This window comes from Chrysochloris asiatica, unplaced genomic scaffold, assembly GCF_000296735.1.
Source record: "Chrysochloris asiatica unplaced genomic scaffold, ChrAsi1.0 scaffold00005, whole genome shotgun sequence".
NCBI lineage: Eukaryota > Metazoa > Chordata > Mammalia > Afrosoricida > Chrysochloridae > Chrysochloris > Chrysochloris asiatica.
Genome location: NW_006408523.1, coordinates 6,219,036 through 6,236,233, shown reverse-complemented (window position 1 = coordinate 6,236,233; position 17,198 = coordinate 6,219,036). Strand labels below are relative to the sequence as shown.

Sequence of the window (17,198 nt, the reverse complement as noted above, 5' to 3'; positions counted from 1 at the left end):
CTACTTCTGAAAAATTAGCCATGAAATCTTAGGGAGCATAGTTGTACCGTGACTCCCTTGGCATCTTCATGAGTCGGCGTTGACTCAGCGGCAGCCAGTGGTGGTACTAGTAGTGGGTCTAATCTGTTGTGCCTGAGTACTGATGTTGGTGCATCAGTAGAGAAACCAAAAGGGGTTGGTAAGAGTGGATCAACAAGTATCCTGAGGGCACCAGACAGGCAGAGGGAGAAATCACCTCAGGACAATACTTGCTTAATGCCTGTGAGATAATTGTCCTCGACGGGTCATGAAGTTAATAGAATTATGTTGTTGTTATGTGCCATAGAGTTGGTTCTGACTCATAGCGACCCTGTACAGGGTTTCCAAGGCTGTAACTCTTTATGGGAGCAGAAAGCTTCATCTTTCTCCCACGGAACAGCTGGTAGTTTCAAACTGCTGACCGTGAATTAGCAGCCCGATTCGTAAACCACTACGCTACCAGAGCTCCTTTAATAGAATTATAGGAAATACCAAAGTCTATTTAATTTCTTGGACTCCTGGCGTGGCGCTGTAGGATCAACACTGGACTTCAAACCACAAGGTCGCTAGTACAAACCCACCAGTTGCTCGTTGAAAACCCTACACAGGGTCACTATGAGTTGGAACTGACTTGATGGCACTTAACGACAACAACATTTAATTTCTTAAAATTACACATGAGATTCCTCTTATCTACTTCTGAACTTTCCACTTAGAGCAAAGCAAAACTCTAGAGAAAAAAAGAAAAGGAAGCATCATTCTGTCTGCTTCTAACACCCGCTGTTCGGCCCTTTGCAATGAATTTCGTTTCAGCCTTGCTGGCTTACCATGGGCTTGCTGTATTTGGACTTTTCATACCCAGGTTCCACTAAGTGCCAAGCACTGAGAGTGTTAATGCTGCCAAGAAAGAAGTGCATGCTTATATTGGAACTGAAAAGATAATAAAAATAAATAATAACAATGAAAGTGGTGAGAAGCTGGTACCTACAGCTGCCCTTGGGATGAGAGACTGGCCAGTGGGACCAATGTGAGGGACAGAAGAGCAAGAAAGGGGAATAAAGCCACATCTGACCCTTGGCAAGACACAAGGAGCAGAGATTGATGGGAGAGAGAAGAAGGATTTGAAGACAAGGGCCAGGGAATAAATACGGTCATCATGTACTCAGGAACCCAAGGCTAGTTCCGACGACTTGAGTTTGTTCCCATCCCGCACTTGAAGCCCAAGCTTGGTTTGGTTGAAGTACTGCTCATGAAACTTGAGCCAGCCTGGTGTTTGGCGTCCTCAGCCCTTTGGAATTTGCAGGACATCAAAGTGAGAGAAGACAGCTGCTGCTCCTTAGCTTCTGAGAAATTCCTTCCGAGGAGGAGGCTGAGGTCACAGAGGAAGAGGGTTCTGGTTATACCTGCCTGAACAGATTCCTGTGGGGTTGGAATAGCTGTAGTTCTGCAGAGTGATTCCCGAGGTCTGCACCCTGGGAGAAATGCACCCAGGTTCCTGACATTTAAATCCAGTCTTTTAACACTTTGTTAACAGTGAATAACTATTCCAAGTTTGCTCTGGGTTTGGAGGTTTCGCTACCTCTCCTTAGCCATTTCTCCTCTCAAGGAGGAGGAATGTGCAAACTGTAAATCAAGACACTCTCTGGTGGTTCAGGCTACTAACCGCAAGGCTGGCAGTTCAAACCCAGCAACCTCTCTGAGGTAGAAAGATGAGGCTTTTTGGCCCTGTAAAGACTGACAGTTACGGAAACTGTACGGAGCAGTTCTCCTTTGTCCTTTAGGGTCTCTGTGGATTAGAACCGTCTCCATGGCTGTGGTTGGGTTTGTTTTGTTTTGTTTTTTTGAGTAAATCAGAGGAACAAACATTTCCAGGTGTCAAAAGGTGGCACTACCTGTGAATCCAACCACAATTGATGCCTTTGATGCCTTTGAGTTGTGGTGTTGGAGGAGAATACTGAGGGTGCCATGGACTGCCAAAAGAACCAATAGATCTGTTTTGGAAGAAGTGCAGCCAGAGTGCTCCTTGGAGGCCAGGATGGCTAAGCTTCGTCTCTCCTACTTTGGACATGTTGTCCGGAGTAAACAATCGTTGGAGAAGGATGTCATGCTGGGTAGGGTTGAGGGTCAGAGAAAAAGAGGAAGACCTCCAACGAGATGGATCGGCCAGGTGGCATCATTGATGGACTCGGGGGTGGCAGCGGTGGTGAGGTTGGCCCAGGATCGAGCATTGTTTCGTTCTGCTGTGCATGGGGTCGCTATGAGTCGGTTCCGACTCGATGGCACCTGACAACAACAACAACAACCTGTGGTATTTATATAATTTTTGTTAAAAAGCTGAGGACAACAAGTCAAGTCTGATCTTAAAAGAAATCCAGGGTCCGTAACACAGCCACAACTGTGGACAACTCAGCCACAGTCCAGCGTGGCTAAGAGGACAACCTTGTTGTCCTTGTTGTTAAGTGCCATTGAGTCGGTTCCACAGGGAACTCAGAGGGAACCTGTATAGGGTTTCCAAGGAGTAGCTGGTAGGTTTGAACCACCGATCTTTTGCTACTAGTCCAATGCTTATCCTACAACATCACACCAGGGCTCTGGGGGGAAAAACTTGGGCCACAGTTACTCACCCCCACCATGAAACTGTGTGTTTTTAATTGGGAAGGAGGAAAACATGGCCAAGCCTAGGAAACACTGAGAAATGTGTATGTTATCACATTACGTGTCGTCAGGTTGGTTCGGACTCACAGCACCCCTGTATAGAGTTTCTGAGGAGCGGCTGGTGGGTTTGAACTGCCAATCTGTGGTTAGCACTTCAGTGCTGATCTTACAGTGCCGTAGTTGCAGATTAATGCCTAAAAGGTAAAACCAGCTAAAGGTTTGAGGAATGTTTTTTCTATTTCTGAGAATGAAACCCCCAGCTGCAACTCCCAAGCTCCCTCATCACAGGTAAGTACGTTCTAACTTCCAGTAATTCGTTTTTTATTAAAATAAAGGAGTACCATATATATTTTAGTGACTGGGCTAAATAGACATTAACAGTCCCTGGGAATCCAACCACAATCTGTAGCATGGTTCCTCTGGGAAAATGGATTCTAAGTGCCCAGTAACCAACTTATAAATAGACTTTTGAATCATAGTCCATTGGAGAATAAGGAACTGTTTGTGATAGTAATGCCTTCGATGGGCTGGCTGGAGAACTGCACAGAAGGGACCTATATTTTGTGCACATGTGTGGTGAAGCCAGCCAGTCTGGGATGAATCAAAGAGGCCTGCTGAGTGGGTACTGAAAACGTGGGAATCAAAACCTAAGTAGAGAAGCATTTAGCGCGATATGTGTTCTATGGGATTCTGGACTTACCAGGAAGGATGAAAGGAAAGAATAAATAAGTGGACAATGGGAAGAAGGACAGAAGGAAAGAAAGAAAAGGGAAAAAAACCAAAGTACATTATTGAGACAATAGGAACATTTTGAATATACAAGGAGGCTTCACAAAGTTCATAAAAAATGGAATTTAAAGTAATGGGATTTTTCCATGAACTTTTTGGCACCTTCCCTCATATATACTGTATATTGGATAATAGCATTGTGCCAGAGTGTAATGAGTTTAATATCGGTCATATAAGAGAATGTCCTTAGATCTTGAGAGATAATATGATTATATATATGTTTAAATTTGCTTAAAAGGAGCTCTGGTAGCATTGTGGTTATAAGTCGGGCTGCTGACCTCAAGATCAACAGTTCCAAACTACCAGCCATTCATGGGAAAAAGATGAGACTATGCTCTCGTAAAGATTTATAGCCTTGGAAACCTTATACAGGGTCATTGTGAGTTGGAACCGACTCCACGGCACATCACCACCACCACCACCACCACCACCACCACCACCACCACCACCGTAGGTTTAAATACTTAGAGGGAGGATGTGTCACCTGGATGTATCATCTTACATGGTTAAAACCATTAAAAAGTGTATTTGTATTTCTATTTACATATTTATGTTACATGTATTTAATACTGCATGCGAATAAAGTATTATTAAAGGTAATACAGAAAAAAACGGCTGTCACCATACATTGACAGAGAACTTCCAGAGGTTCAAACTGGTTTGAAGAGGATGTGGAACAAGGGATATTAGTGCTGACGTCAGATGGATCTTGGCTGAAAGCAGAGGATACCAGAAAGATGTTTACCTGTGCTTTTTTGACTGCACAAAGGTTTTCAGTTGTGTGGATCATGACAATGAACAACATTGCAAAGGATGAATATTCTGGAACACTTACTTGTACCTATGAGGGACCTGTACCTGGACCAAGAGGCAGTTGTTCAAACAGTACACGGGAGCACTGAATGGTTTAAATTTAGGAAAGGTGTGTGCTAGGGTTGTATTCTTTCACCCTACTTCTTCAACCTGTATGCTGAACAAATAATCTGAGAAGCTGGATTATATGAAGAAATATGTGACAACAGGATTGGAGGAAGACTCATTAACAATCTGCAATATGCAGATGATACAACCTTGATTGCTGAAAGTGAAGCAGACTTAAAATACTTACTGGTGAAGATCAAAGATCATAGCCTTCAGTATGGATTGCATCTCAATGTAAAGAAAATGAAAATCTTCACCACTGGACCAGTAAACAACATTCTTATCAACAGAGAAAAGACTGAAGTTGTCAAGGACTTCATTCTTCTTGGATCAACTATCAACACTCATGGAAGCAGCAGTCAAGAAATCAAATGACATATTACATTAGGCAAATCTGCTGCACCAGACTTTTTTAAAGTGTTAAAGAGCAAAGATGTCAGCTTGAAGCCTGACCCAGGCCATGGTATTTTTAATAACCTCATATGCATGTGAAAGCTGGGCAGTTAATAAGGAAGACCGTGGAAGAACTGATGCATTTGAGTTATGGTGTTGGAGGAGAATATTGAATACACCACAGGCTGCCAGAAGAACCAACAGATCTGTGTTGGAAGAAGTGCAGCCAGAGTGCTCCTTGGAGACCAGGATGGCCAGACTTCATCTGTCATACTTTGGACATATTGTCAGGAGGGACCGGTTGCTGGAGAAGGATATCATGTTTAGTAATGTGGAGGGACAGAGAAAAAGAGGAAGATCCCCAGCGAGATGGATTGGCAAAGTGGCAGCATCAGTGGGCTCAAACGTAACACCGATTGTGAGGTTGGCCCAGGATTGGGCAGTGTTTCGTTCTGTTGTGCATAGGGTCGCTATTAGTTGGTACCAACTCGATGGCACCTAACAACAATAACAACATAGCCAAGGGTGTACATGTATGTAAATATGTATATGGTGTGGCACTGTGTGTTAATGCACTGGACTGCAAAATTGCCTTGAATTGCAAGGTCGGCGGTTGAAGCTCATTAGACACTCCTTAGAAACCCTATATAGGATCACTATGGGCTGAAACCATCTCAAGGTCACTTAACAACAACAACATACCAAAGGGCTGTGCTTAGAACAGAAAAAGGGATACTGAATGGTTTAATATCAGGGTTGTATTATTTCATCATATTTATTCAGTCTGTGCTGAGCAAATGGAGTCGGGGCGCTATGGGCTCAAGCACTGGACCGAAAGGTCGGGTTGAATCACAAGGTTGGTTGGTGGTTCAAACTCACCAGCCGCTCCTTGGAAACCCTATAAAGGGTCGTTATGAGTCGGAACCGACTCGACGGCATTTAACAACAACAGCACACTTTCAGTTAGCAAGGTTGTATTATCTGCATGTCACAAATTGTTACTCATCTTCCTCCAGTCCTATTCCACATTCTTCTTCATATAATCCAGTTTCTCAGATTATTTACTTAGCATTTTGTTGTTATTGGTAAGTGCCATGGTGGAGTTGGTTCTGACTCATAGCAACCCTGTATAGGGTTCCTGAGGAGCAGCTGGTGATCTTGAACCACCGACCTCATGGTTCAAACCAACTTTGAAGTCCAGAGCATTAACCCACAGTGCCACACTAGGACTCCAACTGAAAGCATAGAGGACTAAAAAATACTTACTTGGATGAAGATTAAAGACTACAGCCCCCAGTGTGGATTGTACCTCAGTGTTAAGAAAATAAAGATTCTCACAAATGGACCAGTAAATAACATCATGATAAACAGAGAGAAGACTGAAGTTGTCATGAACTTCATTTTACTTGGATCTTCAATTATCTCCCATGGAAGCAGCAGCCATGAAATTAAACGATGTATTGCATTAGGTAAATCTGCTGCACAAGACCTCTTTAAAGTGTTCAAGAACAAAGATATCACATTGAGGACAAAGGTGCACCTGACCCAAGCCATGGTATTTTCAGTAACTTCATATGAATAAGAAAAACAGTAGAAGAATTGGTGCATTTGAGTTATGGTGTTAGAGAAGAATATTGAAAGTCGCATGGACTGCCAAAAAGTAGCATGGACTGCCGATATCTGTCTTGAAAGACGTACAACCAGAATGCTTCTGGAAGGTCAGGGTGGTGAGATCTCATCTCTCATATTTTAGACATTATATCAGGAGGGACTAATCTCTGAGAGAGAATATCATACTTGGTCAAGTGGAGGGTCAGAGAAAAAGTGGATTGGCACAATGGCAGCAGCAATGGGCTCAAATGTAACAACAATTTGATTGTGTTGTGAGGTTGTCTTAGGACAGGGCAGTTCCATTCTGTGTGCATTGAGTTACTGTGAGCTGAATCAACTGGACAGCACCTAACAACAATGTATATGTATATATATATTTACATATGTATGTGTGTATTTACATATGAATGCATATGTATATATTTACACGTGTATGCAACATTCTTATCAATGGAGAAAAGATTGAAGTTGTCAAGGACTTCATTCTTGGATCAACTATCAACACTCACAGAAGCAGCAGTCAAGAGATCAGACGACGTATTGCATTGGGCAAATCTGCTGCAAAGGAACTTTTTAAAGGATTGAAGAGCAGAGATGTCAGCTTCAGGACTAAGGTGCGCCTGACCCAGGTCATGGTGTTTTCAGTAGCCTCATATGGATGCAAAAGCTGGACAGTGAATAAGGAAGATCGTAGAAGAATTGATGCCTTTGAGTTGTGGTGTTGGAGGAGAATACTGAAAATGCCATGGACTGTCAAAAGAACCAATAGATCTGTTTTGGAAGAAGTGCAGCCAGAGTGCTCCTTGGAGGCCAGGATGGCTAAGCTTCGTCTCTCATACTTTGGACGTATTGTCCGGAGGAAACAGTCGCTGGAGAAGGATGTCATGCTGGGTAAGGTGGAGGGTCAGAGAAAAAGAGGAAGACCCCTAACGAGATGGATTGGCCAGGTGGCATCATTGATGGACTCAAGTGTGGCAGCGGTAGTGAGGTTGGCCCAGGATCGGGCATTGTTTCGTTCTGCTGTACATGGGGTCACTATGAGTCGGTTCCGACTCAATGGCACCTGAAAACAACAACAACATAGTTCTATGAAGTTAGTAATCTTATCTCCATTTTACTCATCAGAAAATTGAGGTTTACTGTCTTGGTTAGAAGTCTGTGGGTAGTGCCTATGGTTAAACATTGGGCTACAAACCCAAAGGTTGGCAGTTGGAACCCACCCAGAGGTAGATGAGAAGAAAGCCTTGGAGGTCTGCTTCTGAAAGATTACGGCCACGAAAACCCTGTGAACACAGTTCTACTCTGACACCATGAGTGGGATCTACTTATGAAAAATCATCCACTGGGAACCCTGTGAGCACAGTTCTACTCTGATACACACGGGGGCACTATGAGTGGATTCTACTTACTAAAAATCAGCCACAGAGAATCTTGTGAGCACAGTTTACTCTGATAGACACGGGGGCACCATGAATGGAATCTGCTTAAGAAAACTCATTCACTCCGAACCTTGTGGAACACAGTTCTACGCTGATATACATGGGGGCACCATGAGCAGCTGGTGGGTTTGAACTTCCAACTGTGTGGTTAGCAGTCCAGTGAATATTTTCTTGTTAATATTAAAGTTTATTTTTTTTCAAATTGCAGCTTGTCTTGTAATCAATACATATCTTGATATGTTATATTTAAATCTGTGAATATCTTACTAACAATGGTGTTTTGGAATTGAATGCTGAATGATACCGTAGTTTTATAAGGAAATCATAACCTATGCATGTGGCGAGTTGAAGGGTGTTTATATATTGTATGTTAAAATGGACATGTTCTAATGTCCAGATCCTCAACACTGATTTCTGTTTTGTCTTTGATGGATCAAACTCACACACACAACTGTGTTTGTTTTTTCTGCTTGCTCTTGTTCCAGGCCACCAGGGAAGCTATTACGCAGCACTGCACAGACCTGGGGGATTTACTGGGCAAGGAGAACGATGTGGCCCTCATTATTGATGGCCACACGCTCAAGTATGCACTATCCTTCGAGGTCAGGAGAAGCTTTCTGGACCTGGCACTCTCATGCAAAGCAGTGATATGTTGCAGGTAAGCATGTGCAGACTGCACAAGATTCGCTTCCTGACCTTTTATATCTTTACTGTATTCTTACCAGATAAACAGATGCATATCGTTCTGCCTGTAAAACCAGCAGAACACAAGCTCCTGATCAACTTTTGCTGCCAGTTCAAAGATTTTGCATCAGGCAGTCGGTGGTGTTTAAATCGTTGCTCCCTGTCTTATCTTCAGAGAAGACAATAAAAAAATAACCTGGGCTTCTGGTCCTATTTCACGTTGAGGGGAAGATGGGCAGACAATGCTTCAGTCCTGCGTGGGGGTGACAGGTGGTCTTGGTAAGTTGATTGTTGAGTTCTGGAGGTCAGGACTCAGCTTCCAAGACCTGGGAGGCTTGCCGGAATCGTTTCTGATGTTCAGTGAGTCTTTCTTCTCAGTTGACATGGGCCTTGCTTGGTTCTGTGCTCTACCAGTTGTGTTGGGAGCTAAGAAGACGTCTGTTTGTTTTTCACGAAAATCCAGAAGGATATTTTCAGGGCGGACATTTGTGACGTTCCACTGGTTCCTGGCAGCACGGAGATTTAGAGACTTGAAAGTCAGGCAGAATTGTTAAGAAAGTAAATGGGAAAACAGGTTGAGTGGTATCATCCTGGTTATAATATCGTGAAAGGTGAGAGGAATGGTTTCCGTTTCTGAGAGCACTCGCTCGGTGCATGACGTATACAACGCGCTCCATCTACCTCACTGGACTAGTAGTCCTATTTGTTCCTGCTTTTTTATTTTATGGTCGTGGTGGTTATTGTTAGGGGCCTTCGAGCCTGTTCTGACTCGTAGCGACCCCAGCGTGCAGCAGAAGGAAACACTGCCAGTTCTGTGCGCTCCTCACAAGCCTTTCTATGCTGGAGTCCATTGTTGCGGCTGCTTTACCAATCCCTCTCCTCCGGCTCTTCCTCTTTTTCAGTGTCCCTCCACTCTACCAAGCTTGATGTCCTTCTCCAGGGACTGGTCCTTTTTGATAACATGGCCAAAGTATGGCTGCACTTCTTTCAACGCAGACTTGTTCATTCTTCTGTTCCCCCCAGGATAAACCCCATTTTTACTAATTTAAAAGTCAGTGGGGTACTAATCTAATCACAAATTAGAAATCCCATCATAAGAGACAGGTGGGGATTATACAAACTACATGCACCAGGAGTCTTGAGAGTTGTCACCAAAGTAATAAAAACAGAATGTTGTTACATGGCACCAAGTTGACTCCAGCTCGTAGTAACCCGGGCTCAACAGAATGAAACATTGCTCAGTCCTGGGCCACCCTCACCATCGTCACTATGTTTGTTGCTGCCTCTGTGTCAGTCCATCTGGTTGAGGGTTTTCATCTTAATTTTTTGCTGTCCTCTTCTTGACCAAACATGATGCCCTTCTTCAGGGACTGGTCCCTTTAATAATATTTCCAAAGTACATAAGACAAAGTCATGCCTTCCTTGTCTCTAAGGAGTATTCTGACTGTACTTCTTCCAAGAAGACAGAAGCATTGACTCTTCTGGCAGTCCATAGTATACTCAATATTCAGCATAAACACGATCCTGCAAGGCATCACTTGAAGTCCTCAATGTTTCTTATTCATTCTCCAGCTTTCCAATGAATATAAGGCAATTGAAAATACTATGGCTTGAGGCAGGCACACCATAGTCCTCAAAGTGACATATTTGCTTTTTAACACTCAAGAGAAGTCTTTTGTGGCAGATTTTCCAAATGAAATATGCCATTTGATTTCACATGCCTATGAGATGATTGGAAACACCATGACTTGGGTCAGATGCACCTTAGTCCTCAAGGTGCCATCTTTGCTTTTGAACATTTAAAAATGTCTTTTGCAGTGGATTTGTGCAATGCAATGCATCCTTTGATAGTTCATCTTCTGTTTCCCTGGACATTGATTGTGGATCCCAAACCCAAACCCAGTATCACTGAGTGGATCTGACTCATAGTGTCCCTGTAGGACAGAGAGGAACTGTCCCGTAGAGTTTCTGAGGTGGTAAATCTTTTTGGAAACAGACTGCCTTATGTTCCTCCTGTGGAGCAGTTGATGGGTGCCAACTGCACAGCTTTCTCTTAACAGCATGGTGCTTAACCCACTGAACCACCAGGGGTCCTGTGTGGATCCAAGTAAAATGAAATCCTTGATAACCCAGTCTTTCCTTCGTTTATCATGATGTTGTTTATTCATCCCATGGTGAGGATTTTTGTTTTCTTTATGTTGAGGTGTGATCCCTACTGAACGCAGTGGTATTTGATTGCTGTCATCAGCAGTAAGTGTTGAGGGTCCTCTCTGCTTTCGGCAAGAGAGATTGTATCATTTGCATATGCCATGTTCTTCTTGGATTGGATATCTCATCCGGCTTCTAGGATGAGTTGCTCCGCATACAGACTGTGCACTGGAGAAGAATGTATATTGTACTGTTGTTGGATTGAATGCTCTGTATATATCTATGAGGTCAAGTTGGTTGATTGTGTTGTTTAGTTCCTCTGTAACTTTGTCAAGTTTCTTTCTGTTTGCTGTGTCCCTTTTTCAGAGTAGTGTGTGAAAATCTCCCACTATAATTGTAGATTTATCTATTTCTTTCTTCAATTCTAGTAAGGTTTGCTTCATGTATCTTGGTGCTCTTTCATTGGGAGTGTAGATATTTATTATGGTTATGTCGTCTTGCTCAATTGACCCTTTGATCATGAGAAAGTGTCTGTCTTTGTGTCTTATGCTGGTTTTTATCTTAAAATTTACTTTCTTGGGGATTAGTATTGCCACTCTTGCTTGTTTATTGTTGCAGTTAGCTTGGTAAAAATTTTTTTCCATTCTTTAATTTTTATTCTGTTTTTGTTTTTGTGTCTAAGGTGTGTCTCCTTCAGGCAGCATATTGAAGGGTCTTGTTTTCTTATCCATTCTGCCACTCTCTGTCTCTTCACTGGTGCATTCAATCCATTGACATTCAATGTAATTATTGATAGGTCTGAATTAATTGCTGCCATTATGTTACTTTTTTGGTAGTGCTGTTTGTTCTTTTGTTCTGCATGCCTTCTTGTGTTGGATTTGTGTTTTTTGTGCTATTTCTTGTTGGTTTCTTTTTAGTTTTCATGTTTGCTTGTTCTGCTTGGAAGTTCATTTTCATGGTAAGTTGTGAAGTATTAACTTTCTTTGGGGTTACCTTATAGTCTACTAACTTTTCCCTCCATTTAAGAGAATCCATTGTATCCTGTAATTTACCTGACATCCTCACCACCTGTGTCTCTGTTGCTGCATTTGCTCCTTCTTTGACATTGATATAATTTTGGTCTTCGGTTGACCTCCACAGCTCCTTTAAGTTTGTTGTTGTAGTCTTGTTCTGTTCTGAATTCTGCTATCTGTTGACTGTGTTCCAGGTGGTGTTGCCACACCTGTCAATCTCTGTTCATTGTCTGTTCTTGTTGGTTTTCAGTCCACAGAACTCCCTTTAGGATGTTTTGAAGTGCTGGCTTGGTTTTGATAAAATCTCTCAGGTTCTGTTTATTGTGGAATGTCTTGATCACACCATCGTATTTGATTGATAGTTTTGCTGGATAGACGACTCTTGGTTGACAGTTTTTTCCTTATAGGGCTTTGTATATGTCTCCCCATTGCCTTCTTGCCTGCATGGTTTGTTCTGAATAGTCAGAGGTTAATCTGATTTGCTTGCCTTTATAAGTGACGTTTCTCTTCTCCCTGGCCGCTTTTAGTATTCTCTCCTTGTCTTGATTTCGGAGAGCTTGATTATTATATGTCTTGGTGACTTTCCTTTGGGGATCTATCCTTCCTGGGGTACGTTCGGCTTCTTGAATGTTTATCTTCTCATCTTTCAAGATGTTAGGGAAATGTTCTTCTAGAAGCTCTTCAACTATCTCCTCTGTGGACTTCTCTGATTCTTCATGCTCTGGAATGCCAATCACCCTTAAATAGTTGTTCCTCTTCATGCTATCCAGCATGAATCTTAGACTCTCTTGAGATTTTTTTTATCCTTTTTTTTTTCAGCTTGCTCTTCTATCTTAGCGGTATTGAGAGATTTGTCTTCCAGCTCACTAGTTCTGGCTTCCATCTCTTCAATTCTGTTCCTTTCCCCTTTCAGTGTTTTGTCCATTTCTGATATCTTATTGATCATCTGGACATCTTTTTGCAGGTTTTGAATTGTTTCCAATGCTGTATCAATCTTTATTTGATTGTTCCTGTAGTACTTTCCTTACTTCTTCCTTGTTTTCCTCCACCCCTTTTTGGAGCATTTGAATTTGTTTCCATATCATTCTTCTGAATTATTTCTCAGACATATCCAAACCTGCTCTTCCTCCTCTAGAAAGCCTTTGTCTGTCTCCAGCTCATTTGTCTCAGCCACTCTTCTGTTTTTGGACATGTTTTGATATTGTTTGTTGTTTTTTGTTTGTCATTACTGATAGTTAAGTGTTTTTTTAAAAGCTTAAGTGAATGTTTATTGTTTGTTGTTAAGCTTACTGGGTTTCTCCTGGTCAATATGATCGGAAGGTAGGCTTTCCTTTTCGCATGTAATTCTTAGCAGGTGTTGTTGGCTCTGCTCCCACAATGAGTGATAGCCACATAAACTGTATATAGGGTTGCTATGAGTTCGAACTGACTTGATGGCACTTAACAACAACAGTGATATTGAGAATATTTTCGTCGTTTTTTTTTGCCATGAGTGTATCTTCTTTGGAAACTACCTGATCAGATCGCTTCCTCATTTTTTAAATTGGATTGGTTGCTTTTTATAGTGAGTTGTAAGAGTCATTATAGATTCTGAATACCAGGCCCTTATCAGAGGGACTCCTCTGGTAGCATAGTGGTTACGAATTGGACTGCTAACCTCAAGGTCAGTGGTTCGAAACTGCCAGCTGTTCTGCAGGATAAAGAGGAGGCTTTCTGCTCCTGTAAAGATTTACAGTCTTGGAAACCCTGTACAGGGTCACTGTGAGTCAGAACTGACTCCACGGTACTTAAAAACAACAACAACATGTGATAGTATCACAAAGAGCTCTGGTAACATAATGGTTACAAATTGCGCTGCCAATCTCATGGTCAGCGGTTCCGCGGGAGAAAGATGAGGCTTCCTGCTCCCGTAAAGAATTTACAGCCACAGAAACCCTGTATAGGGTCGCTATGAGTCAGAACCGACTCCACGGCACATAACCACCCCAAGTGCTTTCTTCCATTCTGTGGGTTATGTTTTCACTTCCTTGCAACGTGAAATATCTTCATTTTGGTAAAGTCCATATCATTTCTGTTGTTGTTGCCCCTCATGCTTTAGAGCGTGCATTGTCAAGCCTCAAACACCATGCTTCCTTTCCTGGGTTCTGTTTTGGTAGAATGGTCATCAAGGTGGACAAGGTGCTAGTGAGGAGAATACTCCTTTCTCACATTTTTTCCTTTGTAACTAAAATGGGTGCCTGATTTTTATGAATTTCTGAACAACATAAGGTCTTCTAGACGCTCTGGTGGTGCTGTAGAATAAGCACTGGACTGCTAATCCCAAGGTTCAATTGCAGCAGCTGCTCGGCAGGAGAAATGTGAAGATTTACAGCCTCAGTAACCCTATACAGACAGGGCTGCTGAGTCGGAATCAACTTTGATGGCACTGAGTTTTGGAGACAAAGGGTTAAGAGTTCTACTGCTAGGCTGAAAGATTGGAAGTTTGAGTCAACCTGGAAGTGCCTCAGAAGAAAGACGTGGCAATCCAATTCCAAAATATCAGCCACTGAAACCCTTACTCTCGACACACATGCGTCGGAGTCGAGTCGGTCTCCATGGCAACTGGGTTAACTGGTTCCAGGTTGTTACTGCTCCTCCCACATGCAGAAGGCTGGGCATTTCTGTCTTCCAACTGTCCCTTTTGTCCTCACCCTGACCTATCGGTGAGCAGAGACAGGCAGCAGCAGCAGCAGCAGTAAGGAACAACATGGGAAAGGCTGGGGAACGGTAAAACACAGCAAACAGGATAGAGCTCCGTGGTCTTTGAAAGGGAACTAGAAACGAGTCCGTTGTGGTTCTCCAGGGAGAGCCAGGAATGCCGGGACTGTTTTACGGGAACATGGTCTTTCCTTGCCAGGTGCTTGATACTAAAGAAAAACATCTTTTTCCTTTCCTTACTCTTGGCTGCTGGAACGGTGTTTTGTGTGTCACCTAAGCCTGTAGACTTTAAGACTTCACAGGAAGGAGTTCAAACTGGAATTGGCACAGAAAGAGGAAATTTCAAATTAAATGCTGTTACTGTCTTCAGAATAGAAGCACTAATTGAAAGAAAGGAATATAGAAGAGTACACTATATTACTGCTCCAAGTGACAGGGTTTCCGAAGCTGTAAATCTTTACAGGAGCAGAATGCCTCATCTTTCTCCCGCGGGACAGCTGGTAGTTTCGAACTGCTGACCTTAAGGTTCTCAGCCCAATTCGTAACCACTATGCTAAGTGGGACCTAGTAATTGCAGTATGTTTGTTTGTTTCATTTATTTGTTTATAAAGTAAAATTCACAGAACGAGAAACTAATTTATTCTAACCTATTTCACTCAGTATAAGGCTTTCAAGGTTCAGCCAGGTTGCAGCATGTGATCAGAACTTGGTTTATCCTTAGAGCTGAGCACACTGTGGTCACTCATCATCACTGGATGGACAGTTGGGGTGTGTTCACTTTTTGGCTACTGTGTCCAGTGCTGCGGTCAACACTAGTGCCCAAGTGTGACTGAATAGCACAACCGTTTGCCGTTTAATCAATTCTGACTCTAGTGACCTAAGAGGACAGAGCTGACCTGCTCCATGGCGTTTCCAAGGTTGCCATCTTTAATCATCTTTAAATTACACTGTTGTTTACATTAAAGGTGACTTCAGGAGATGGTCTCAAGCCAAGGTGTGAAGGGCAAGTCAGGGCATTTGGCTGGGATTTTTAACAAGTGGGAAAAATGACCAATGCATTTTGTTGCTGTCATGTGCTATGAAGTCAAATTCTACTCATAGCAACCCTGTAGGAGAGAGCCGAACTGCCCCCTCGGGTATCTTAGGCTATTAGCTTTAAGGGAATAGATCCTTGGGTCTTCTCTCCTGTGGAGCAGTGGGGGGGATTCACACTGATGGCCTTTTGGTTAGCAGCTGAGTGATCAACCATTGTGTACCAGAACTCCTTATTTTGTTGTTGCTAAGTGCTGTTGAGTCAGTTCTGACCCATAGCGATCCTGCAGAGAGTTTCCAATGAGCAACTGGTGAGCTTGAACTGCCAACTTTGCAGTACAAACCAACTTTGTAGTCAGCACATGAACCCACAGCAGTATATAAGTTGTGGCGGGAAGGCTCTTTATAACAACATATAATTAACAACATAGTTTGATTCTAATCTCTTGCTCATTTTTCCTTTACATTGCTTAAAATATTTATTTGTCTGTCTCCTTTTGATGTAATATTTACCAATCTTTGTATCAGAATTGGTGGGAGACAATGCTTCCTGATTTCATAAAAGATTTAGTTTCTGGAGGATTGAAAAAATTCTCTAAGGATTAGAGAAAAGTATAATTATAAAATTCACTTTCAAAGATGACCACTGGAACTTCAGGTCAACCTTGTATTCAAAGCCACATTGTTAAAAGTATTTGAAGTTTAATTTCACAATGTATCATAAATCCATCTGAAACATACAACTGTGTGATTCTTTCTGAAAGTACACATTCATTTTCTTTTCATCTTAAGGGCGAGACTTGCCAAGAAATGTCACTTGGAGCAGTAATATAGTGTACTCTTCTATATTCCTTTCTTTCAATTAGTGCTTCTATTCTGAAGACAGTAACAGCATTTAATTTGAAATTTCCTCTTTCTGTGCCAATTCCAGTTTGAACTCCTTCATGTGAAGTCTTAAAGTCTACAGGCTTAGGTGACACACAAAACACCATTCCAGCAGCCAAGAGTAAGGAAAGGAAAAAGATGTTTTTCTTTAGTATCAAGCACCTGGGTCACAATGAGTTGGAACATAACACATAACAACAACAACAACAACTTCAGAACAATGAAATCAAACTCTAGAAACTTTTCAAGCTCTCTCATTGGCTGGCTCTAATGTAATGTGAGAGCACAAATTCACTATCATTGAGCCTACTCTGACTCCTAGAGATTGAATTAATAACGAGAGCACACAATCTCGTCTTTCTTCCTTGGACTGGCTGGTGGACTTGAACTTCTGACCTTATGGTCAGCAGCCCGACTTCCAGGGCTCTTTGTGCTGAACACCACTACTTCCCAGATCTGCCTTCCAGCTGGGCCTGTTGTCAGCTTCACACTGACCTGAATTCGTGGCTCTGTGAATGTACTTTTCACTCATTAAGGGTGAAGCACTCAGCGGCTGCAGTCCTGGCGTGGCTCTGTGGGTTAATGTGCCAGAATGCAGAGCCATTCGAACTACAAGGTCAGCAGTTCAAACTCACAGCTGCTCCTCGGAAACCCTGTACAGAGTTGCTCTGGATTGGCATCGACTCGACAGCACTTAACAACAACACTCAGCTGCTAACCAAAATGTTGGCAGTTCAAACCCACCTAGCAGTTCTGGGAGAAAAAGTCTTAGCAATCTGCTTCCATATAAAGATGACGGCCTAGGAAACCCTGTGGGGTAGTTTTCCTCTGTTACACTAGGTGGCACTGTGAGTGGGTGATATATAAGCGTATTAAGGAGCTCTGATAGCGTAGTGGTTACAAATCGGGCTGC

At 42.5% G+C, this 17,198-nt stretch overlaps 1 protein-coding gene across 1 annotated transcript in view; it reads left to right on the top strand.

Moving 5' to 3' along the window:
• ATP8A2 (ATPase, aminophospholipid transporter, class I, type 8A, member 2) overlaps nt 1–17,198 on the top strand; it is a 727,934-nt gene that overhangs the window by 303,108 nt on the left and 407,628 nt on the right. The window contains exon 25 of the mRNA XM_006831949.1: nt 8,312–8,484. Coding sequence (XP_006832012.1) covers nt 8,312–8,484 — 173 coding nt within the window. The remainder of the gene's footprint in view (nt 1–8,311; nt 8,485–17,198) is intronic.